This window comes from Heterocephalus glaber, unplaced genomic scaffold (genome assembly GCF_053883595.1).
Source record: "Heterocephalus glaber isolate CG9 unplaced genomic scaffold, H.glaber_assembly_v1.0 deba00001755, whole genome shotgun sequence".
In the NCBI taxonomy this organism is placed as follows: Eukaryota; Metazoa; Chordata; class Mammalia; order Rodentia; family Bathyergidae; genus Heterocephalus; species Heterocephalus glaber.
In genome coordinates, this window is record NW_028258453.1 from 4,063,735 (window position 1) to 4,088,250 (window position 24,516).

The following is a 24,516-nucleotide window of genomic DNA, read 5'->3' on the forward strand; positions in this document are numbered from 1 at the left end:
CACAAATCAAGAAAAATCAGGCAGCTCACTGAAGCCATATTTTCTGTGGAAGACAAGAAAGTTTTATGAGGAGAAGCAGCAGAGTTTGGAGAGCAGCTGTTGAAGGGCAGAAGGCAGTATAGAGAGTGCATAATCACACAAGAGTCCTGAGTGCCTGGCTGATTGGACCATATCCCATATTGTAAGAGAACTTTGGCCTGAGAACTTATCCACCATCTGCTTTCTCAGAGGATTCACATAAAGATTGAAAATAAACAATACATTTTCAGTTTTAGAAGGAGGAAGTCTACAGTGAGGGTCTGGAAACTGCATCATTGAGCGTGCTGAGAGCAACGGCAAGATGCTTATGAAACACCAGTCAAAATGAACAGGCCAAAGTCACAGCCATTTCTGAAGGACAACCTGGACTTTCAAAGACCAAGCAAAGTTCACCTTGAGTTCTAGTATTATTGTGACACTGAACTAGATTAGAAAAAGTGTGAAATAGGTCCAGGGATTTAGCTCAGTGATGCCGCCACCTGCCTCACAAGCGCAAGGTCCTGAGTTTGATCCCCAGTACCAAAAAAAAAAAGAAAGAAAAGAAAGAAAAGAAAAAGTGTGAAATAGCTTGTAGACCAGCAGCCATCATCAACTCTTGAAGGGACAAAAATAAAGTATAGACCTGCCTATGTTCTGTGGAAGAAAGCTTGCGGCTGGTTGCCTGTGAATCAATTACCCAACTGAGTAATGGTGGAATGGTTTTCTCCACCAGAGTAGACATTTCTATTTCCTAATATTTCCCAAATTTTCTTTGATTGAAAACATTCTTCTCATCTCTAAGGAGTCCCTCCCACCTAACCCCTCCTCAGGAAATTCCAGGGACTCAGATTCTTCCCCTCCTTTATCCTGACAGAACCAGGAATAAAGGTATTGCCCAAAAGTCTCACTTAAAAATATCACTTAGCCTCTCACCCTCAGAATGGCAGCATTTATAGCCCTCACATTGGCGATAAAGATGAGATGAGATAGGTTGAGATCAAGCATTCAAAAGAAGTGCTAGGTGTCCAATAAATATCAGATCTTTTCCAAGTTGACCATTTGAGAAGAATACCCATGTTATTATGAAATTATTATAAAGAACAAGTGCATTCAGTGAGAGAACACGTAATGATCAAAAGGCAGTGTAAGAAAAGATGTATGTTTAGAAGAGGAAAGGATGGCTACATCTGGGCACTATGCAAACTGGGGTCTATTCAACAGACAGGTCCTGCTTAAACCTTCCCACAGCTGATAAAACTCAATGGTTATCCTGAATCCTGCCTGTTATTCATGAAATAGAAAAATCAAATTACTTGAAAAATATTTGAGATACATCTTCCTAGCCCTGACCACCATCCCAGGTATAGTTGCTTTCTGAGCAGCTCAGTCTTCTATTTAGGATATCATTTGCTTCTTCTCTGTAGTCACTGAGAAGTTACCGGTGTTCATCACATTCTTTACTTTGCTGAACCAGACTGGCTCTTAAAAGACTCAATCCCCAAACAAATTAATCACATCATGTTCTAAGCTATACACCTCTTGTTGTATTTCTGCTCATGTCTTGTACATATCAAATAATGAACATCACTAATTTCTGGTACTACAATAATGTACACAAATAATGGGTCACTACCAAGAAAATTATTTTTATGGTCAAGTCATATTTGTCTATTTTATAAAATAAAATATCCTCCAAAGCAGAGAGATAGAGGAACATTACAGGCAAGTAACATTACACTGGGGCAATGGGACTGATCTTCAAACCACACAAAAGCCAATTAATTGTAATTGAGTTTGCTCTTTTGAAAATGTTGGTAACTCTTCTCTGACTATGCCAAGGATAACAGTGTTACTTGGCATGATACTTCTAAGGGCAAGAGCATGGAAAACCTTTGAGGTTTGTGGAGGATGGAAGTAGAATAGTTTATAATGAAAATTATGATGTATCCTGTATGATACTGAAGTATGTGTATGTTCTACTATCCTGAAAATTAAACTAAAATAGGATTTAAAACTAAAAATATTGTTATTCCACAAATTATAATACTAATTACAAGTTCTAAAAACTATAAGGCTAATTATAATTCAGACATTTGGTAGACACTAGAAGAATTTTGAAGTGGATGGACTAAAAACATGTTAAAAAATGAGAGCTAGTAAGAAATGTTACCTTGGACAAGGGTCTTTCCATTCTCCACACAAAATTTCTTGAATGATCATGATGGCAACACATAAGCACATGGGACTCAGTGGTGACCAAATTCAAAACTGACCCTGTCCTCCTACAGAAGCTGTATTTTTTTGTTAGCAATCTGATGATTAAATTCTATAATGAGACAAACATAAGTAAATCAAAGAGCCATGCTATTTTATAAAATCTTCCAGAGCATACTGCTGCCACTTTAGATCTTCTTACATGCTATAATCAATCTTCATAGTTTTATTCAGCTAGGTCATGCCTTTTTAGTCTCATTTGCATAGTTCCAAAAATAAATGGGAATATTAATAATGACTTTATCTTATAATTGTAAGAATTTAAGTCACAGAATGCATTAAAATATGTGAATATACCTGGCAAAGCTTCTTACATAAATGAGAAAAGAGCCATAATAATTATTTACTTGTATGTGAAGATGCTTACACTATAAAAATGTTTCACTGAGTTTTAAATTTCTCATTGTTTACTCTCAGTTGAGGAGCATCATTTACAAATTATCCACAAAACACTCCTGTTAGTTCTGGAAATTTATTCTTGGACCAATGAAACAGGTTAAGCCCAACACTAGGAATATTCCTGGAGGTATAATCAAAGAGACTTGCTGCAAAGAAAAACATCAGGAAAAAGAAGACATTTGATTATCTTCTGAAGGTTTAAAGCATAGTGAAAATCAAGTGTTTATCTGACAAATCAGGTATTCATTATTTCTCCGACAAAATTTTCCATGAATGGAGCAAAGTTTTCAAGGAAAATAGGTCCAATGGAGATACCAAACCATGTAACTGAACAGTTAAAAGCTATTCCAAAAAAGGAACTGAAAAATTAAGAGATAAATTCAGAATATCCAGAGCTTGTTCTCAAAATGTGTCTATATATAAAATTAATCACCAAAAAATTCATGTTGCCTGTTTGCCACTTTAACAAGTGTCTTTCATGTGTCAGAAACTAGGTTAAGTAACTTGGACTTCATTGCTTAATGCTATCATGTTATGCTGTACTGTACTAAATATGTACACATCTTTTCATCTATGTTAAATTTTAATCATACCATTAACCCTATACTTAATCAAGATGTTCAAGAAGTAATGAAGAAGGTCTTGTTCCTTCACAGAACCAGACAAAACAATCCTAAAATTTGTATGAAATCACACTCTTTGAGTAGGTAGAACAATCTCAGCAAAAAAGAACAAAGAAGGAACGATAGCACTTCCTGAACTTAAAATATAGTAGAAGAAGGCTGTAGCAATCCAAACAGCATGGGATTGGCATAAAATATGACAGAATAGAGGATGGAGCAATCCTATGCATCTATATAGAACCAACTGATTTTCAAAAAAGTTGCTGACAACATGCTCTGAAGACCGTCTTCTCAATAAACAGTGCAGGGAAAAATTGGTGCAAGTTTTACATGCAAAGAATAAAACTAGATCCCTTCCACTCACCAAGTATAAAAAATAAGACCAAATGGATTAAAGGCTTAAACATGAAACTTGAAAGTATAAAACTGTAAGAAGAAAACATAAGCATAGGAGAAATGTGTCAATGACATTGAAATGGACAAGGAGTTTTACACAACACACCCAAACAATAGGAGATAACAGCAGAAATGTGAAAATGAGATTTCAGCAAACGAAAATGCTTCTATTCAGCAAAAGAAACAATCAACCTAGTGAAGAGATGACCTAATTTTTTTTTAATAACAAACTATGCTTCTGACGAGGGTTTATTATCCAGGACATATAAAGGTCTCAAACAAACTCAGCAGTAAAAACCCAAATAACTAAATTTAAAAGTAAGCAATAAACCCACATAGACATTTCTCAAGAGGACATAAAAGTATATGAAAACCTGCTTAAATCACCAATCATCAGGGAAACAGAAATCAAAACAACACTGAAACACCACCTTGCTCTAGTAAGAACAGCTACTTTCAAAGAAAATAATTGGCAAGTACTAGTGAGAACATGAATAGAAAATTCTTCCACACAAGTGGTGGCAGTATAAATTAGTAAAGGAATTATGGAAAAACAGCATAGAGGTTCCTCAGAAACTTAAAAATAGAACTACTTTAGGATCCAGCAATCACTGTATGTATGTATGTATGTGTGTGTGTATATATATATATATATATATATATATATGATATATGAAATGGAAATGTTAAAAAATATGCATTTTCATATTTATTATAGCACTATTCAAAAGAGTCAAGAATGGAAACAATTTAATTATCTATTACCTGAAGAACTGACAAAGAAAATGTGGTATATACATAAAATGGACTACTATTCACCCATAAAAAGAATGAAGTTTGGTCATTCATGACAAAATTAATGGAACTGTGGATGATTATGTACAGTGAAATTAGTCAAGCACAGAAGGGAAGGTACCACATGATTTCACTCATATATGGAATCTTAAAAGGTGATCTCAGAAGTTGAAAGTAGAAAAGCAGTTTCCAGAGCCAGGGGAGGAAGGGGAATGAAGGGATAAAAATGGTTAAAGTGGAGTTAGAGGTTTTGGTGGCCATTGTAGTGGGAGGTGATATAGATGATAACATTTCAGAAGCCTAATAGAAAGGAGTCTGAGTGTTTTCACCATATATAAATGACAACAGTTTGTGTAGATATGTTTACACAGATTAAGCATTGTATAACATATACATGTATCAAAACATCAGATGGTATCCCATGAATGTGTATAATGCTGTATTTTTAATGTATTGACTAAAATAAATCTTTAAGGGCCGGGGATTTAGCTCAGTGGCACTGTGCCTGCCTCCCAAACATAAAGTCCTGAGTTCAATTCCCAGTATTGAAAATAAAATAAAATAAAATAAATCCCTAAGTTTATAATTAAAAATAATGTCTTGTTCTTGAAAAAATTAAAAACTAAAAATCTCCTTGTGCAACAACATTTTACAGGTTCCTATCAAAAAGCACTTGGAAGGCTAAAAGACCCAACATAGTGATGGGTTAAAGCTTTCATGTTACATATAATGTTATCTCTCTTAAAATAATAGCTTAAAACATATGATTACATGGTATTATGGGAAAGCATTTATGATGTATTGAGTGAGTAGAGAAAAAAAGAGAAAATATGTATGGGATGATCCTTATTTTGTAGGGCAAATGAGTATACTGTGTTACATTATGTGAACAGTTAATTCTTTCTACCTCAAATTTGGTCGAGGTGTCAACATAATGGATTATAGGTAATGAAGTGTGAGACAAATCATCACCTGCAGAATTTATGAAGGAAATAATAAAATATTCTAGAAGCATTACATAACACTCAATCTCACTCAGTGACTTTGAAAATGTAAAAAGGATAGGAGAGACTTTAGAGCATTGGCTCCATCTTTGATCCTGGGAGTCAGGTGGTGGAGACCCCTGAATGGTCTCCCCTAGTGCAGGCTGAGAGTACACTGTCATCGGGTGCTGCTGACTGCCTGTGGCCACGCATGACAACTGAGAATGGTGGGCCATCCCAAAAGGCCCCAAGTTGACAGGAGGACAAGCTATGACCTTCCCAGTTAGCAAGTGAGGGACACTGAGTTGAGCCAGGCAACTATGAAAGCAGAGTGAAAGTGTGAAGGCCAGCCATAGTGCTGTGTAGCTGGAGGCCCAGCTCTCTGAGAACCTTACGCAGGAAGACTGCAAGTGTGAGCCCCACCTGGACAACTCTGCCATCACTGAGACCCTATCTGAAAATATAAGTAAAGGAATACATGAAGGAGTGGCAGTGTAGGTCAGCATTCTGGGTTCAGTCCCCACACTGCAGAGAGAGAAAGAGATGGAGGGAGAGAAGGGAGGGGAGAGAGAATGAAAGAGGGAGAGAGGGAGAGAGAGTAAACAAGTCAATCTTTTCTAGATATTATATTCTTTGAAGTCTATAATTCATTTTACACAATCACAGTTCTCTAGCGTGAGTTCTGATGGTAGGCATTGTGGTCTGAAGGTATTCCCCTGAAACTCCTGTGTTGAAATCTAATCTCCAAAGTGGCCATATTGAAAGGAAGGGCCTTGTGGGGGTGATCAGTAGATGAGGGTGGAGCCCTCAGCATGGGATTTGTGCTCTTATAACAGGGGCCCCAAAAAGCTGCTTTGGCTCTTTCAACATGTGAGGCGCTATGGAGAAGATACTATGTATGAGAAAGTGCTGAGATGCTGAATCAGCCAGCGCCTTGATCTTGGACTTTGCAGTGTTCAGAATGAAAAGTCATTCAGTATGCGGTGTTATAGTATAGCTATCCAAATAACTCAGGACAACAAAGTCTGTAATTATTATTGTTTGCATACACAGTGTGATGCATGTAACATAGGCTTAATTTCTTGGGAAGTACATGAACGAGTGAATGAAGACATGCATTATCCTGACTGTGTGTTGGACACCACTTCTGAATTGCTTGCAGGGACACAATGTTTGGGGAATCATTCTACAGATGCAGAGATACAATCAGAAAACATGATGAATGCTTAAATAAAAAACATATTACAGTGAAAGACACATTGTTATTAATTTCCCTCCAAATACTCCCCTCACTTCAAACACACTTATCCTATCATTCTTGCTCCTTTTCTGAAGCAGTTCTGGAAGTCTTTTTTCTTGTCTTTAAAAAGCATAATCAAAACTATGGTGAATGCTGCTTCTGAGTGCCAGCCAACAGAAAAGCAGACTCCTAAAAACATTACAGTGTGTTTTTATCTACCTTATTCAGTAGAACTGGCACAGTGTGACTTCTGGTTCTTCCTCAAAGTCAAACTGACTATGAAAGGTAAATGTTTTGAGTCAATTCAGAACATCAAGGCAGCCATAACAGTGAAACTAAAGACACCCAGGAGGAAGAAGATAGCACTCCAACCCTATGAGTTAGTTGTCCCTGCAGACCAATCAGAGGAAATGCCTTGTTTACTGGTTCACTTGTCTTGCCTAGGAACTCCCTTGGACTAGATTCTTATGCTATGGAAGATTTATTGTTGGACTCTTAAAGTAATTATTTCTAGGAAGTTGATACAAACAAGGCCAATGTGGGGTGATGATGGGGAGTCTGATCTCATAACCTTTTTCACTAGTTTTCCTCTGAACCATATGCAGACCAGGTTCCTTGAATCTTCCAGGGTGCTTTAAGAACACAGCATGGATTCTAAGTTCCAAAGAAACCCCAGGGTGAATGTACAATAGCATGCACGGACCACTGGTGGAAGTTGTCTTCTATCCTCCACAGAGGTTAGATGACTCCAAGAGTTAAAGATGTATCAGCTGCGTTGCAAAGCTTGGGCTTGCAGACTTGCTACTTGTTGTTGCAGCCATGGTATCACTGGACATTGAAAGTGGGAGAGAGAGAAAGGCACAGAGCTCTGAAATGGTTGCTGACCATGTAAAGGGGAGGACCCTCACTTCTGAAGGGCACCTTCTCCATCCCATCCCATTCTCTGATTCTGCTCAGAATCTATTGGTGCTTCCATGGAAGGTCACATTCTCTTGATCCTTATCAAAGTCTGTCCCTTATACTACCTTCCTAATTTGCATCTGAAGCATTGCTTACTATTCAACATTGTGATCTGATTGTGGCTTGTAGTGCATTGAATCCATACTCGACATTTGTGCATTAGATACCCCCTTCAAAAACTGACATCCAAGTACTTTATAAGCCATATTTTTGCATATATGCTTCAGAATAATTTTTAAAGTTTTTTTTGGAGGAGGGAAAGAAGGTGACATTTTGCAAGATCATAACTCAGCAACCAGATAGGGATCACTGTAAAAACACTTGTCAATAGCAGCCATTGAGGCCATCAGAGTGATACCTTTGTATCATTTTTCCAAATACATCTAATATGAGACTCTATTTTACCTTTTAAAATTTATTGGCAAAGGTGCAGTTTTGACCAACTCCGCATTGTCTGGAGTAGAAACAAGGGCAGAAACTCCTAATCCCTTGGTACTGGAATCTCAGGAAGTAAAGAAGAGAGAGAAAAGGAGGAAAAATAGAAGAAAGCATTGGAGGGAAACTTATTTCCTGAGCATAAAATCACTCCAAAGATATTATGAGCAGCAAATTAAACAATCCTTCAGCAAGAATTTTGACAAGGAAATTTCATTAGGGATTTAAATCTCTATGGAAGCTCAAGTTGCTGCATTAAGATATGAAAATTGTGCAAATATTGTTCCTTAGAATGATGTTTGCCGCAGGTCATTGAGTTTCAGTCAATGAAATTTAGAGTGATAAATGTCTTGTTGGAAATAACAAGAGGAGGAAGGGTTCCAAGAGAGCAAAGAGAGAGCCCTGCAGTGGGGTGCTCAGGCCCAAGAGTCATTTGGAAAGGATGTGACACTCCAGCCTTAACTAGCTGAGCGACCTTGAGCAAGTTTATTTAGCATCTCTGAGGTCTAATTTCTTCATCTATAAAATGTGGGCAATTCCCACTCAACTCCCTGGTAGGTAGCTTGTGATTGTGAAGATTTGATGTAAGAATCCAAGGGAAGCCCTTCGGCACAGTCTCTGGCACATTTAACATATGAACATATGTTAGCAATGATTACAAAGATGAGCAAGGGAGGTGGGCTAGCATTTGTCTGCCTTTGAGTCTTTTTCAGTCTCTGTGATAGATGCCTATGGTTCTACTATTACCATTCTCAGATGAAAAACCTGAGGCTTGGGAGTTGAATAAATCCACTAAGTTCACAAAGGGGTAAATATTATACAAAATTCATCCATTTATGTATGTATTGACATGTTATTCTCTTTTACTAGTCTGTGGGATCCTCGGAGACTAAATTCTGTTTGCAGATCTTTGTATTAACAGAATCTTAATAATTAGATGGCCTTTGGTGACTGCTCAGAAAATAGTGGAGGTATGTATTAATGATTAGATAAATAAAGAAATGCATGAAAGGAATGCTTTTTCCATTTAAGCTGTATCTCAATGGCTTGGATTCTCAATGCTTATCTCATTTTTATATTTCAAGGAATTCTGGCCTTTTTACTCATATAGTAAGTAAATAATATGATATTTTATAAAAATAAATATTATACATTTATATACATTACATACATTTATTATACATTATATACATTTTATAAAAAACAGAAATAAAATGAAAATAATTTTATATAGTTTCACAACCTAAATACTAAGGGCTCCTTTTGGGTACTTAAGAATATTTCTTTTCTACCTTTGGGCTAAAGAATGTTCCCTTCATCAGCCAATAACAAATGCTGGCAGGGCTGTGAGGAAAGAGGAGCACTATTCCACTGTTGGTAGGAGTGTAGACTAGTGCAACCATTGTAGAAATCAGTATGGAGATACCTCAAAGAACTAGGACTGGAAGTCCCATTTGACCCAGCTATTTCCCTGCTGGGGATCTTCCCCAAAGAATTAAAAGAATCATACCACAGTGATATATGTGCTCCCATGTTCATAGCAGCACAATTTGTAATAGGTAAAACTTGGAAGCAACCCAATTGCCCATCAACTGGAGACTGGATAAAGAGAATGTGTTTTTTTTTAATAAAATGGAGTACTACTCAGCCATAAAGAATGAGAAACTAGAGACATTTATAGCTAAATGGATGCACATTGACACGATACTCTTAAGTGAAATAAATAGGACACACATGTGTAAATACCAAATAATTTCTCTAGTGTGAGAAACTGAAAATGTAAATAAGGACTAATAGGTATAATAGATAATGTGAAATAGGAAGAAAAGGTGCAAAGGGGAAGGGGAAGTGGGAGGGGTAGGAGAAAAGAAAGAAAGGAATACAATTAATATGAGAAAAAGAAAAAAATAGAAACAAAGTCTTTGTAGATAGGGAGGGGTGGAGGAGTTGAAGGGAGGGTAGGGGAATGGGGAAAAAATAAGAACCAAGATGGATTATGTAAAGGTGCAAATTTCCAATGATGAATGTCATTATATACCATACCTCAAATGTACCAATAAAATTAATTTTTAAAAAATAAAAAATAAAAACATAAAGAATCCCTTTCAAAACTTACATAAACACTTTTTTTTTTAAATTTCCTTGTTTCACTTACTGGAAACATTTCATACTACTGTCCTTTTAATGATAATTCAATACAACACACAAGATGTCCTATATGATATTTACTTAAAAATAATTCTGTTGTCATTTTAGAATTTGTCCATGTTTTCATCATTATAAGTGTTTCTGCATTAAATATTTTGTCGATGTAAGATGTAGGCCTTCAGGGACAGTAACTCTGGTCATGGGACCATTTTTCAATGAGGAACACACAGTCCTTAGAGTAGATCTCACCCTGGATGTTTGAAATGATGGATCGTGATAACCAACTGGAAAGCAAACTTTTATTACATTGTTTAAAGGAAAAGATTAATTTATTTTAAACATTTTGTATCATAGGCAAGGTCTTGCCTCTTGTATTTGGTGACATTTCTCAGTTGTATTTGAAATAAAGGGGAGAGGGGGTAAATGAAGGGGGGGACAATGAAAAGAAAGATGGAAAGGGGAGAAAGAAAGGGAGCAAAGAATGAAGAATGTATCAGGGAAAAAATTTTAAAACCAAAAAAGATAAATAAGGAAGAAATAAATCACCCAGTCTATTCTTTTACACAAGCTTCCTAGTATCCCAAATATGAGACTACAACCCTACCATGAATAACCTTTTAGACACCAGCTTAACAAGCAGACAAAACCACAAGATAACAAAACATCCACGAACACCATCCTATTTGGTCACTAATTCCATATCAGGGGTCAGAGATACCCAGTTTGGATTACTTGCTAGATTTTCAGCAAACTTTGCTTTCTACAGAGAGGGTTAAATGCACAAAGGAAAGTATAATGACTGTATGGTGAGTTGTTTTGCCAAAATAAAACACATTTGAATTAAAGGAAAACTCTTCTTGTTTAAGGAACTTCACATTTACATGAAGAAATATTCAAAGAAATTGAGGGGAAAACTGAAAATACATGTTTTCAAAAGATACTGAAAGATGCCATAATCTACACTAATCATCAGGGGAACCTGCCTGTGGTCAACACAAAATATTTTATGTACATTGAATATTCAGAAAACCATAATGTTGCCTTTAAGATTTGGAAATGCCTGTCATTGGTCCTTACTGAACTAAACAACTGTAAACAAAGGTTAAAATGATTAAAATGAATAATTTATAATTTGAAATAGGAAAAAAGGTCCAAAGATGAAGGAGTGAAGGGAGGGGAAGAGGAAAGGAAAAGAGGGAAAGGAAAAACTATGAGAAAAGAAAAAAAAATGGAAATGAAATCTATGTAAATAGGGAAGGGTGGAGGGGGTGAAGGGTGCACAGGTAATGGGGAAAAAAATAAGAACCAAGATACATCATGTACAGGTACAAACACCCAATGATAAATGTAAATGAATTGTATACCTAAAATGTACCAATAAAAGAACTAAAAATAAATAAATGAATAAATATATACCCACTATATTTTAAAAGCTGTGATTCAACTATAATAGCCACTGAAAGAAAACTATTTACAGATAATGGAAAAATTACACATTTAACCAGAACAGGGCATTTGACTATAAGAAGTTACTTATGAATCCATACACAAATAGAAGTTAATGGCTACTCATATTTTCTAGTAGCAGACTGTCCTCTTTTCATAAATGAAGGAAAAGTAATTCACTGTTACTACAGTAATCACTGATATGCAACTAGTGTTGCTCAGAATGGAGTTTTCAAAGTTTGTTTGAAAACTTATGCAATTTTATTTGCATATTTTCTTATTTCACTAAATGTTAATACTTTCATTATTATCAAAAATTACCAGCAAATAAGAAGCAGTATGATACCACAGGTTTGGGTAAATAATGAGCTCTTCATATTTTTCTGTAACCTTGCTTTTGTAATGGAGTGACACTAGGGAAAAGCCTGAGAGCCAGGCAGCAGGATTTCTCAGGAGTTAGTTCCCACAACAAGCTCCAGAGTGACCCTGCATCTGGAGACCAAACCCCACCATGCAGAAGACCTTGACCAAGTCAGCTGCAAGCTGTGCTTTGAATATTAACATTTGCTACCACCTCTGTCCTTGGCAGCTTTCGGAGGTACAAAAACTCACAAGTGAAATTCAACCTTCAGCAGTTAGCAACCAAAGCTCCAGGAAGAGTGGCCTATATATTGCATTAGAGAGAAGAAAAATGCTTGACCTACTTGGATCCGATAAGATGGAGTCAGTTTTTGGCAGGAATTGATCACAACGCACTCCCTGGTAGCCTTCTTTGCACCTGAGGAGAGAGGACAAATGACAAATATGCACACGTGGTTGTGAAAGATTCATTCCAAGATCTCACCAAGGAAAATAACCAATTATACAAATGAGAGAACAGCATATTTTTTTTTGTAATATTTGATTCAGTCTGTTTCTGACACCAATGGGCAGAGTCTAGATTTTATCTCTATGGAGAGAGGGAGATGACAGAGAGAGAGAGGCACAGCTTAGCTTTTATAGTTATATATGTGACACCTAAGGAATAAATTGAGTAGCATCTTAAGATGCCTCTCTTAGAAATCTGAATAATGCTTTTCTACATATTATAATTCTAGAAGCAGGTACACTTTATGCAACATGTGGTCGCTAAAATATATTCAGAAACATTATATTGCAAAGGGCCATTTTTCTTATAAAAATCATGTTCCAACATAGCACAGTAGTTGTAGATTTTAGCTATTGCTTCCTTCATTTTCTCATTTTTCTTAATGGGGTAATTTCCTAATTTGACTGTTTTGAATTTCCTTCTTAGATATTCTTCCTGTGAATGTCACCTAACAGCTTTGCCAGAAATCTCAGCATTTCAACTGGCAAGGGCTAAGAGGCAGTCCCATCTTCACATATTCTCTCTCTCCACTTTTCTCTTTTACATTCAGCAAACATGTGCAAAGTGCCTGCTTTCTGCCAGGCTTTTTACAGGGCAACTGTCCCAAGGCCAGAACAATTTGGAGGCAGGAGTCACTGAGGCATTTCCACTTAGCCAAGCAGGTTCCAGCACCAACACTCACTTAGGGCTGCTTGGCCAATCCAATAGCAGCAGCCCATCAGCTGAAAGTTCAAGAACAAATATAGCTGTGGTCCCAAAGCTGCCTGTGAGCCATCTCTTTAAGTGGGAGGGTGGCATTTACTGGCCTGCTTGACAAAGCTTCACCTATCATGCTTGGGTTAAGCAGAGAAACAACTACTGCTGCTTATAGGATGAGTCTGTCCTACTTTAAGAGGGGGAAATTGGGCCACTGAAATAAAAATCAGATTTAAGGAATAATCCTCTAGTTGTTAGCAATCTATGAAATTGACAAAAAAAAATCAGAAACTGTTGTGTTAGAATATTCTTTGTTTTCTAAGTGTAATGATCTATTAGACAAGGCTTACTGCAACTGGAGCAACAATATTGAATGGTACCAAGGTAATTTTTTCACCTTTTATTGGGAGCCAAATTGAAAAGCAGGTAATCAGGCAGGTTCTCTTCAGTATCTTTTCAAGGTTGGCACTCTGAACCATATTTAGCAATTTTCCTTGTAGGTTGAGAACAAATTCCCTTGGTAAATGGATATGCCAGGAAACTCCTGGACTATTGAAAAATAATTGGTTTATGCAGGGACATATTTTCATAACCTTTTAAACAAATGTATTTATTATACTTGAAACAAAACACTCATATTGCTTGTTTTCTAATGCTAAAAGTCAGAAAATAGAACTGAAGCATATTTGTAAGGAAAAAAATTCTGTTTTCCCAAAACTACCCTGATATTATTGTGCCTTTATTTAAAATTACCTGAAGGGAGGGCAGGGGAATGGGGAAAAAATAAGAACCAAGATATATCATGTAAAGGTACAAATTCATCATATTGTATACCTAAAATGTACCAATAAACTTAACGAATTAAAAAAAGAAATAACCTGGACCATGCAACATTAATTTTCATCTTTCCATGCTCATGAGTTACATTCTGGGTATGGACTGTTGTATGCATTCATTTTCAGAGATGTTATTTCTAATATGTGGAAGATTTTAAGTGTTCTTTACTCTTTGTATCTTTATTTAATATGAAAATGGTATCCTGGGGGACAGCAGCTTTTAATGGGAAAGTGCTATTTTCTGTTTTGTTTTGCTTTTTAAGGCTTCTTTGTTATTTAAAATGCATTATTCCATTTGTGTGTAGCAAAGAAAATAAGGAAAGAGGTTTGAGATTTTTCCAGTCTTTCCTGATTTGCCATAATTCTGAGCCCCTCTTGAAGTGTTGAGGGTCATGAGGTGTCGGGAAAATCTCAGAGCAAGTACATCCATGTTGTCTTCCTAACCCTGGGCTGCAGATGATACACAGAATGGGGCTGCTACTGACTTGCACAGACTGGGAAGCCCAGCAGAAACATCTAGCTGGGTATGCAGCAAATTCTGCCCCTTTGTAAAGGAGGCAGGAGGCACTGCTAATTGGTGCTGAGTTTAAAGAATACCATATTAAAATTCCCATTTAAAGATCACACATATATCACCTTGATAAGTTCAGACTCATCCAAATGTGAAGATGGAATATCGCTTGCAGGCAGGGCCAGTGAAGTGGAATGAATCTGTGACAATATTAAAGATAAGATGCAAAGGGGAAAAAAGTCTGCAAATGTACTTCTGTTGTATAGACTGAGACTTGCGGATCTTCTCACTTTGTGATATGCACATCTTTTGAGAAATATCATTGCATTGCTTGTTTTTGTTTCCGTTAGTACCGAGGGTGGTGAGAGAGCTTTGGGGAGGTTCTATTTGAAAAATACAATTATAATAAGAAAATAAATTTATATATGAGAATGATCTTTCTATTCATCTTAAAGCATATTGGTTGTTGTAAGAAATACATGTCCAGTTGTTAGTGGCAAATATGTATTTTAAAGCACAAATCTTGCCTTAAGCAGGTTCACAGTCTATCATTGCTCCACTCTACCTTCTTTTCAAATCCACTCAATCCATCCACTCCCTGTTCCCTCGGTTTCTTTATCCTTTAGAATTCTTGCATCACAGAAGCTATATTAAAAATTACAATACTCCCCAGTTGTTTACAGGGTTGTTTGATCCTGCAACTCCATGGCCTTAGAGCACACAGCATGCTTAGGACAGAAAATGCATCCAGGATTGACGAAGGGTTGCATCAAGAGAGAATTATTATCAGCAGAGAAATAAGCACAAAGCAAACTCAGAATGTAAGAGGTCATACATTTTACTTTGAAAAATAAATAGCCTCCAGTCCTATGTAGTTATTCTGAGGTGAAGGTGATCTTTCTCGATCATGCTGTTGGGTTTTTATTTCCCAGTTTACAAGGAAGGGGATCATTGAGGCCACAGTGCCCTAAGCAGAAAAGGGCAGGTGAGAGTTTGTAGGGAAAACTATGTCAAGGTTACTGGAAATAAGAGAGATTATCCCCAGGTAATGGGGAAATATGTGATAGGGGAGAAGGCTGCTGAGCCCGACCTCAGTATGGAAAAGGTCTGTCTCTTCATGAGCCTATGGATCAGCAGAACCCAGGCTCTCCTTTCCCGGGGTACTGATTGGCATGTAGTCTCAGAAGCATGAGTCACCTTTCTCCACCTTACCTCACTCTAGCTTTGCCCTCTCCCCCTTGTCCTTGCTCAGCTGAATAAGACATAACGAGCACCCCCTTTCTGTCATTTTTCCTCCTCCACATTGTCCCCAAGGAAAGGCCCAATGGTGAGTTTCAGTGAAAACTTTCAAAAAGCAATCCTTGAGAAAAGGACAAGAAAGGAATAAGGGGAGAATGAGAAAATACAAGACACACTGTCCTTGGCTGGAATTCAATACTTGTTTTGTCTGGTGGGGTGAAGCAGGAGTGGTCCACATTGTCACCTGGGTTGGCTACTGAAGTGCGCATTGGAGTGACTTTTAAAATGGTCACATCATAGGCTTGTGTTCACAGAAATCACCAGCCTTAAACTAGCTAACGGTGACGACTGTGGGTACAAGGGCATGCTGCTAACTGCAGGCGATTTCCACCTCTCGCCTTCAATCCTCATATGCCAGTGCATGTCTATGAGTCCAGACCCCAAATAATACCTGAATTAGAGCTATTAAAGTGAGTTGGAAAGAGTGAGAGTTGAAGCATGTCCACATACCAACAGCCTCCCTACATTACTAGACTATCCTTCAATTTCCCTCTTGTCCTCTAATTAAAATAAAATGAAACAAGGAGAGCACAAAATTGTTTCACTGAGTGAACTGTACTATCCTCTAATTTCCTGGCCCTTCATTCAGTGGAAGGTGTTATTGTTGTTTTACTGCTAACTTTCCCCTTCCTTCTTCTGTGTTCCTTCACCAGAACTTAATTGTTGGCATGGATAGGCCAGCCAAAACTCTTCTTTTAAGGGTCTATCTTTCTCATTTGTATCACAATGACTAAGAGGACTGGGTTTATATTCTGACTTTTCCACTTAGTCATTATTTTATTTTGATTTGTTTTTGCAGTACAGGGAATTGCAGTGCAGGGCCTCCTGCATGCTAGGCAATAGTTCTACCACTGTGCCACATGTCCATTCCATCTGCAAATTTAATTTTGAGGCAAGGTCTTGCTAAATTGGCCAGGTTGGCCTTGAATTTGCAAGCCTCCTGACTCAGCCTCCTTAGAAGTTGGGATCACAGGTGTGTACCACCATATCTGACTTCTACTTAGTTTTTCTGTGGAGGTACTTTAGATAAATTATTGAATATCATTTCCTAGTTTCAACTTGAATAAAATGAGTATGATACCAAGAAGTGGAAAAAAAATAATAAAGCAGGGACTAGGGATGTAGCTCAGTGGTGCTGAGCCTGCCTGGCAAGCACAAAGTCCTGAGTTCAATTCCCTATACTGGAAAAAAAAAAGAAAGAAAGAAAAAGAAAAAGAATAAAGCATACCTAGTCAATATACTTTCATTTTTCTCATCTTTATACCAAGACCTTATGCCTTGTATCTACAAAGATGTATTTCAGATATCGAGGGAAATATGTGAAGAACATAGATCTGCTCAAATATTTTCTTCAATCCCTGTGTATTGCTTGATCCCGCAAAAATTCCACGAGAAGTATATATACCTCCTTCTTGGGGCCTTGATTTTGAATGTAAAATGCTAAATAACATTAATTAATTAATTAATCAACATCATGAAAAATGGTGGCAGGTAAATTTTGTGGTTTCTTGACTATAGAAACTTTTATTCTTCAAAAACAATGTGGCCATTCCTTTTTGACACTACAGGAATGTAGATACTTCGTAAGTAATGCATAAGCCTCCCAATTTCAAGGGGCCCATTACCTGCTGATGTGAAGAGGAATAATCCCTTCAGGGATTCTTTCTTATTTTTTTCCAGTCCTTCTCAGCCTCAATATCATCTCTTAAGGAAAAGATTGTCTGATAGACAAACTCAACATTTTATAGGCAGAGTAGTTTATAGCACTCCCTGGTTTTGACCCTGGATGTGCTATTTAATAGCTGCTTAGCCTTTCTGTGTCTGTCTCCCTTTCTTCATCTGTATAAAGAAGACAATAGCAGTTGTCTTCTAGAATCATAATTAGGAACAAATGATATAATAATTGTGGCTTATGGTAATCATTTTATAAATGTTACTTTGCAATACTTTGTTTTTTAATTAATTAATTTTATTGGTACAATTTAGATATACATAATGATTACATTCATCATAGGAAATTTGTACCTGTGTATGATATATCTTGATTTTTTTCCATTCCCCTCCCCTCCCTTTGACCCACTGACCTCTCTTCCCCTCCTTATTTACAAAAGCTTTGTTTCCATTTTTCCATCTTTTCTTATTTTTTTTCTTTTGCCTTCCTTCCTTCTTGCCCTCATCCTATTTGAACATTTTCTTCCTATTTCACAATATCTATTATACATTTTAGTTCTTATTTATACTTCTAGTATCTCAAACCAGATAAACCATGTGAAATTTGAACATGTGTGCCTGGTTTATTTCACTTAAGAGTATAGTCTTAAGGTACATCCATTTAGCTAAAAATGTCTCAATCACATCTTTATGGCAGAGTAGTATTCCATTGTATAAAAAACCTATATCTTCTTTATACATTCATTGGTAAATGAGGATTTGGGCTGTTTCCAAGATTTATTCATTATAAACTGTGCTGCTATAAATATAGGTGTGCATATGTCACTGTGATATGATGTTTTAAATTTTTTCAGGAAGATACCAAGAAAGGCAATAGCTGGGTCAAATGAGAAATAGCTGTTTTTTTGAGAAATTTCCACACTGATTTCCATAGTGGTTGTACCAGTCTACACTCCCACCAACAGTGGAGAAGGGTTCCCTTTCCCCCACAACCCTAAGAACATTTGTTATTGGTTGATTTCTTGATAATAGCCATTCTTTTTGGAATGACATGGAATCTCAGGGTTGTTTTAATTCGCATCTCTCAGATGACCAGTGAGGCTGAACATTTTTTTCATATACTTATTTACTGTTTGTACTTCTTCATTTGAGAAGTGTGTATTCATTTCAGATGCCTATTTTTGGATTGGGTATTTAAATTTGCAGGGTATTATTTTTTGAGTTCTTTATATATTCTAGATATTAGTCCTTTGAGGAACAGCTGGCAAAACTTTTTTCCCACTCTGTGGGTTATCTATTCACTCTGTTGGTGATTTCTTTTGCTGTGTAAAAGCTTTTTAATAAGATGAGATCCCAGTTGTTGATTTTTCTGTAATATTTCCTGTGTGATTGGGATTTTGATCATAAAGTCTTTGCCTATTCCTATGTCTTCAAGAGTTCTACCTGTTCTCCCTTCTAGCAGATTTAGTGTTTCTATTTTAGTATTCATATCTTTGATCCATTTTGATTTTAATTCAGTGCATGGTGAGAAACATGGGTCTAGTTTTAGTCTTTGGCATGCAGAAAGCCAGTTTTTCCAGAACTATTTATTAAAGAGGCTATCTTTCTGCCAGTGAAGGTGTTTGGCCCCTTTGTAGAAGATAAAGTGGCTGAGTGTGTTTTGAGTTGTTTCTGCATCTTCTAATCTGTTCCATTGATCCTTGGGGCTGTTTTTGTTTGTTTGCTTGTTTGTTAGTTCCAATACCATGCTGTTTTTATTACAGTGGCTTTGGAGTATAATTTCAAGTCAGGAATTGTGATGCCCCAAGTCTTGCCTTTGTTGCCCAGAATTGCTTTTGCTATTCTAGGTCTCTTCTGGTTCCAAATGAATTTTGGAATTGTTTTCTCTAATTCTGTGAGGCATGTTATTGTTATTTTTATTAGGATTGCATTAAATCTGTATAACAATTTGGAAGTATGGCTATTTTCACTCTATTTGTTCTTCCTACCCAAGAGTAAGAGAAAGCTTTCCATTTTCTGATATCCTAGTCAATTTCCTTTTTCAGAGTACTATAGTTTTCAATTGAAAGACGTTTTCCTTCCTTTGTTAGATTGATTCCTAAGTATTTCATTTTTTTTCAATGCTATGGTCAAAGATTTGGTTTCCCTAATTTCTCTCTCAGTGAGTTTGCTATTTGTGTATAGGAATGTTACTTATTTTTGAGTGCTGAATTTATATCCAGCTATGCCACTAAATTTGGTTATTAAATCTAGAAGTTTTTTGTGGAGCTTTTGGGGTCTTCTATGTAGAGTAAAATGTCATCTGCAAATAATGATAATTTAACTTCATTTCCTGTCTTTATTCCTTTTATTTCTTTCTCTTGTCTAATTGCTCTGCCTAATGTTTACAGAACTATATTGATCAGAAGTGGTGATAGTGAACATCCTTGTCTTGTTCCTAATTTAGAATGAAAGCTTTTGGTTTTTGTCCATTTACAATGGTGTTGGCTGTTGGTTTGTCTAGATGACTTTTATTAGATTGAGATAAATACCATCTATTCTAATTTACTGTAGGATTTTTTTTATCATGAGTGGGTGTTGGACTCTGTCAAATGCTGTTTTTGAGTCTATTGAGATGGTCATGCGATTTTTGTCTTTGGCTCTGTTGATAAGGTGTATTACATTTATTACAATATTGGATATTTTGAACCATTCCTGCATCCCTGAGATGAATATTACTAGGTCATGGTGTATAATCTTCTTGATGATTTTCTGCATTCTGTTTACCAGTGTCTTATTGAGGATTTTTTGTATCTATGTTCATTAGGGAGACTGGCCTGTAGTTCTCTTTTTTGGTTGAATCCTTTTCTGGTTTTGGTATCAAGGTAATACTGCCTTTCAAGAATGAATTTTAAGAGAATCAATTCCCTTTCAATTTCATTAAAAAGTCTGAGTAGTAGCAGTATTAGGTCTTCTCTAAATTTATTGTAAAATTCACCACTGAATCCATCAGGACCTGGGCTTATCTTTTTTTGGAAGCTTTTCAATGACATCTTCAATTTCATTGAGTGATATTGAGTTATTTAGAATTTCTTTATCTTCTTTATTCTGTTTTTGGTAATTATGTATTTAGAAATCTGCCCATTTCTTCTGTTTTCCATCTTATTGAGTAGAGTTTCTCAAAGTACATATTGATGATCTTCTGGATTTTATACAGGATCTGTTGTGGTTTCACTTTTTTCATTCCTAATTGCATGGATGTGTCTTTTCTTTCCTTTTTTTTTTTTTTGATAAGGTTGACTAAGGGTTTTTAAATTTTATTTAATCTTTCAAAGAATCAGCTCATCAATTCATTGATTATTTTGTATTGTTTCCTTAGTCTACATTGCATTAATTTCTGTTCTGATCTTTATAATTTCTTCCCTCATACAAGCTTTGCCCTTGACTTGTTCTTTTTCTAGATGTTTGAGATTCAACATTAGGTTGTTTGAGCTTTTTCTGTTTTCCTGATGTGGGAATTCGCCACTATAAATTTCTCTCATAGCACTGCTTTCACTGTATCCCATAATTTCCATTATATCATGTCAGGATTATCATTTAATTGTACAAACTGTCTAATTTCTTCTTTAATTTCATCTGTGATCCATTGGACATAAAAAATAAAAATAAATAACAATAAATAATGAAAATTAAAATAAATTTATTTATTTATTTTCCATGTATTCATGTAGTTTTTGTGGTCTCTTTTGTCATTGATTTCCAATTTCATTGCACAATGGTCTGATAATATGCATGGAACAATTTAAATTCCTTTTTATTTACTTAAGCATGTTTTATGAGCTAGTATGTGGTCTACTTTGGAGAATATCCCATGCACAGGTATGAAGAATTTGTAATTCTGATGTTATGGGGTGGAATACTCTGTAGATATCCACTAAGTTCATTTGTTCACAGGTTTGGTTCAGTTTTGATATTTCTTTGTTGACTTTTTGTCTAGCTAATCTATTTGTGACAGTGGGGTACTGAGGTCCCCAATACAACTGTGTTAGTGCTTATTTGATTTTTCATGTCCATTCATATTTATTTCATATAGTTGTATGCACCAGTACTTGGTACATATATATTTATGATTGTTATCACTTTCTCTTGGAGTTTTCCCTTAACAAGATGTAGTGACATTCTTTGTCTCTCTTCATTAGTCTTGGCTTGAAGCTCATTTTGTCTGCAAATAGAATTTTCCATGCTTTCACTTTCAGTCTAGGAATTTCTTTTTGAGTTAAACATGTTTCTTGAGGGCCGGGGATTTAGCTCAGTGGTTCCGCCTCCTGCCTCGCTAGCACGAGGACACCAGTTCGATCCCCAGTACCAAAAAACAAAACAAAACAAAACAGAAAACCATGTTTCTTGTATGAATTATATTGTTGGATCTTGTTTCTTGACCCATTGTGTCAGTGCATTTCTTTTCATTGGTGAATTGAGGCCATTTACATTTATCATTATAACTGATATATATTGGCTTATCCTTTTCTTGTTGTTGGCTCCCTGTCTTTTCCCTCTGTTTCATTGCTTTCTTTGCCTAGTGAATTCTTTCTATGGTGTTCTTGGAATTGTAGTCCTTGTTATCTCTTGCTAAAATATCTTTCAGAACATTTTGGAGAGCTGGTTTGGTGGTCATGAGTTTCTTCAGTTGTACTTTGTCATGGAAATATCTTATTTCTTCCTTGACTTTGAAAGATAGTTTTGCAAGGTATGTCAGAGTGGATGCAGGTTGTTTTCTTTCAGGACTTGAAATACTTCACTCCAAGTTCTCTTTGATTTGAGCTCTCTTTGTATTGAGAAGTCTGCTGTGATTTTGATGGGCTTTCCTTTATATGTGTTTTGTTTCTTTTCTCAACAGATTTTAATATTCTGTTCTTATGCTGAATTTCTGGAATCTTGATTATTATATGCCCTGGTGTAGATTTATTTAGTTCATGGTTAATTGTAGTTCTATATGCCTCACTTATCTGTGTGTCAAATTCTTTTTGCACGATTGGGAAATTTTCTGCCATTACTTCTGTTAATAGGTTTTTTTATGTTGTTTATACTATATCCTGCTTTTTCATAGACTCTGATCAATTTTATACTTTTCTCATTTGAATAACCTCACAGCCATTGGATTTAGTTTTTTATAGCCTCTTCCTATTTTTAAGAAATCTTTCTTTTCATGATCATTAACCAAAACTATGTCTTCTAGATCTGATATTCTGCCCTTATTGTGGTTCAATAAGCTGCATATACTTTCAGTGGAATTTTTAATCTCCTGGATGCCTATTTGAAGGTGTTTCATGAATTCCATTTCTTTCCTATGTTGGGCATTCGTGGTTTCAATAATTTTCTTAAGCTCCTCTATTTTTTATCTGTGTCTACCCTAGATTCACTGACCAAGTCCTTCATTATGAGTGTCATCTCTTTTTTTACCTCAGAGATTGATTTTCTTTATAGCCTCACCACGTATTTGTTTTTTACTTCTGCTGATTCCATTTCAGAAATTCAGGTGGGTGCCTTCTGATTTCCTCTAACTTGTCCCCTAAAATAGTCCTGGATGGGCTGGATTTCTGGGGTTACATTTTGCTTCTGAATCTTGTCATTTTCTATTTTTTTACATTTTAACTTTATTGTGTTGATGGTTATAAATTGCTTATGATAGGTAGCTTTACCACTAGTATCAATGCTTCCTTGCCTATTCTATTCCTCAGAGATGTCTTCTAGGCATAGCTGGCTCTTGGCCTTTGTGTCTGTCCTAAGATCCTATCTTCCCAGTTTATCGGGGATGAGAAGTTGCTACCTATTTGACCCAATACCCAGTCCTTTGGTAATGGACTTCAGTGATGATTATGACCCCAGACAATCATGTAATATAAGGGAGAACAACTATTACAACAGACATGACACCTTGGCTAAAGCAGTACAATTAGCAATAACAATAGTATCAGGCACAGTCTAGAAACTGGTATATTGTGATAACTGTTAATTTGATACCTTTAACCATAAGAGCAAGATCTACAATAATTTAATAAAATCCTATATAAACCAAGAACTCATATGCAGTGAGTTTCACCTTAGCAGAGTGACTGTACCCAGTGGATTGGGGAATTTAAGAGGGATGGGGAAAAATAGAGAGATAAATGAAGAGAAATACAGTAGAAGCAAGGCTGGAGGACAAAGAATGATCACCCAGGCTTTGGGAAACTGGAGAATAGGACAGGAGAGACAGAATGAAGGGGAAAGCAAAAGAATACCAAACCAAACCAGAAAGACTAGAGACATTGTTCACTCACATGAAAATATCAAAATCAAGAAGTCAGTTGAGGAAAGAGAGAAAAAAGATCAAAAACACCCAGAATGAAAGTAAAAGCCTAAACAACCAAAAAAAAAAAAAATGAAGTGGACAAAAAAAACCCCAATAAAATTGCTCTGGTGTCCATAGTTTTGTGGTAGTATCCAAGTTAGAGCCTAAATCTGTGCTGGGTCATGCTGCCAAGTCTGCAGTAGGATTAGTGCTGGGTGCAGGGCTGATCTTGGTCTCTGGATGTGGAGGTTGGGGATAGAGTCTTCAGCCAGCAACTTTTTGGATGTTCACTGGCTGCCGACCCATGTCTCCTTTCCCTGTTTGTCTCTGCATTGCTCTCCCTGTTGCTGTGGTAAATTTGAATATCATCTAAGCTTATTAAGTAAAGGAATAGAATCTGAGAAAAGTTATCTCTCAAACACCAAGATCTCACATCAAGTCTTTGAAAAATATTCAAACTCAATGGGGTTGTCATTACATCCCTGGCTTTACTCACAGTTGGTTCCTTTTTATATTCTTTTTGGAAATTCAGTGGATAAATAAATTTCTATAAGCTCCTTGATGTTCCCAAGATTAGATATTTGACAATAGGTTTCAAATATCATAAA

At 36.2% G+C, this 24,516-nt stretch overlaps 1 protein-coding gene across 9 annotated transcripts in view; it reads right to left on the reverse strand.

The window, feature by feature from the left end:
* Nrg3 (neuregulin 3) overlaps positions 1-24,516 on the reverse strand; it is a 1,056,615-nt gene that overhangs the window by 242,184 nt on the left and 789,915 nt on the right. For all 9 annotated transcript variants that reach the window (XM_087201146.1, XM_087201145.1, XM_004867739.3 and 6 more), the window contains exon 3: positions 12,422-12,495. In XM_087201146.1, coding sequence (XP_087057272.1) covers positions 12,422-12,495 — 74 coding nt within the window. The remainder of the gene's footprint in view (positions 1-12,421; positions 12,496-24,516) is intronic.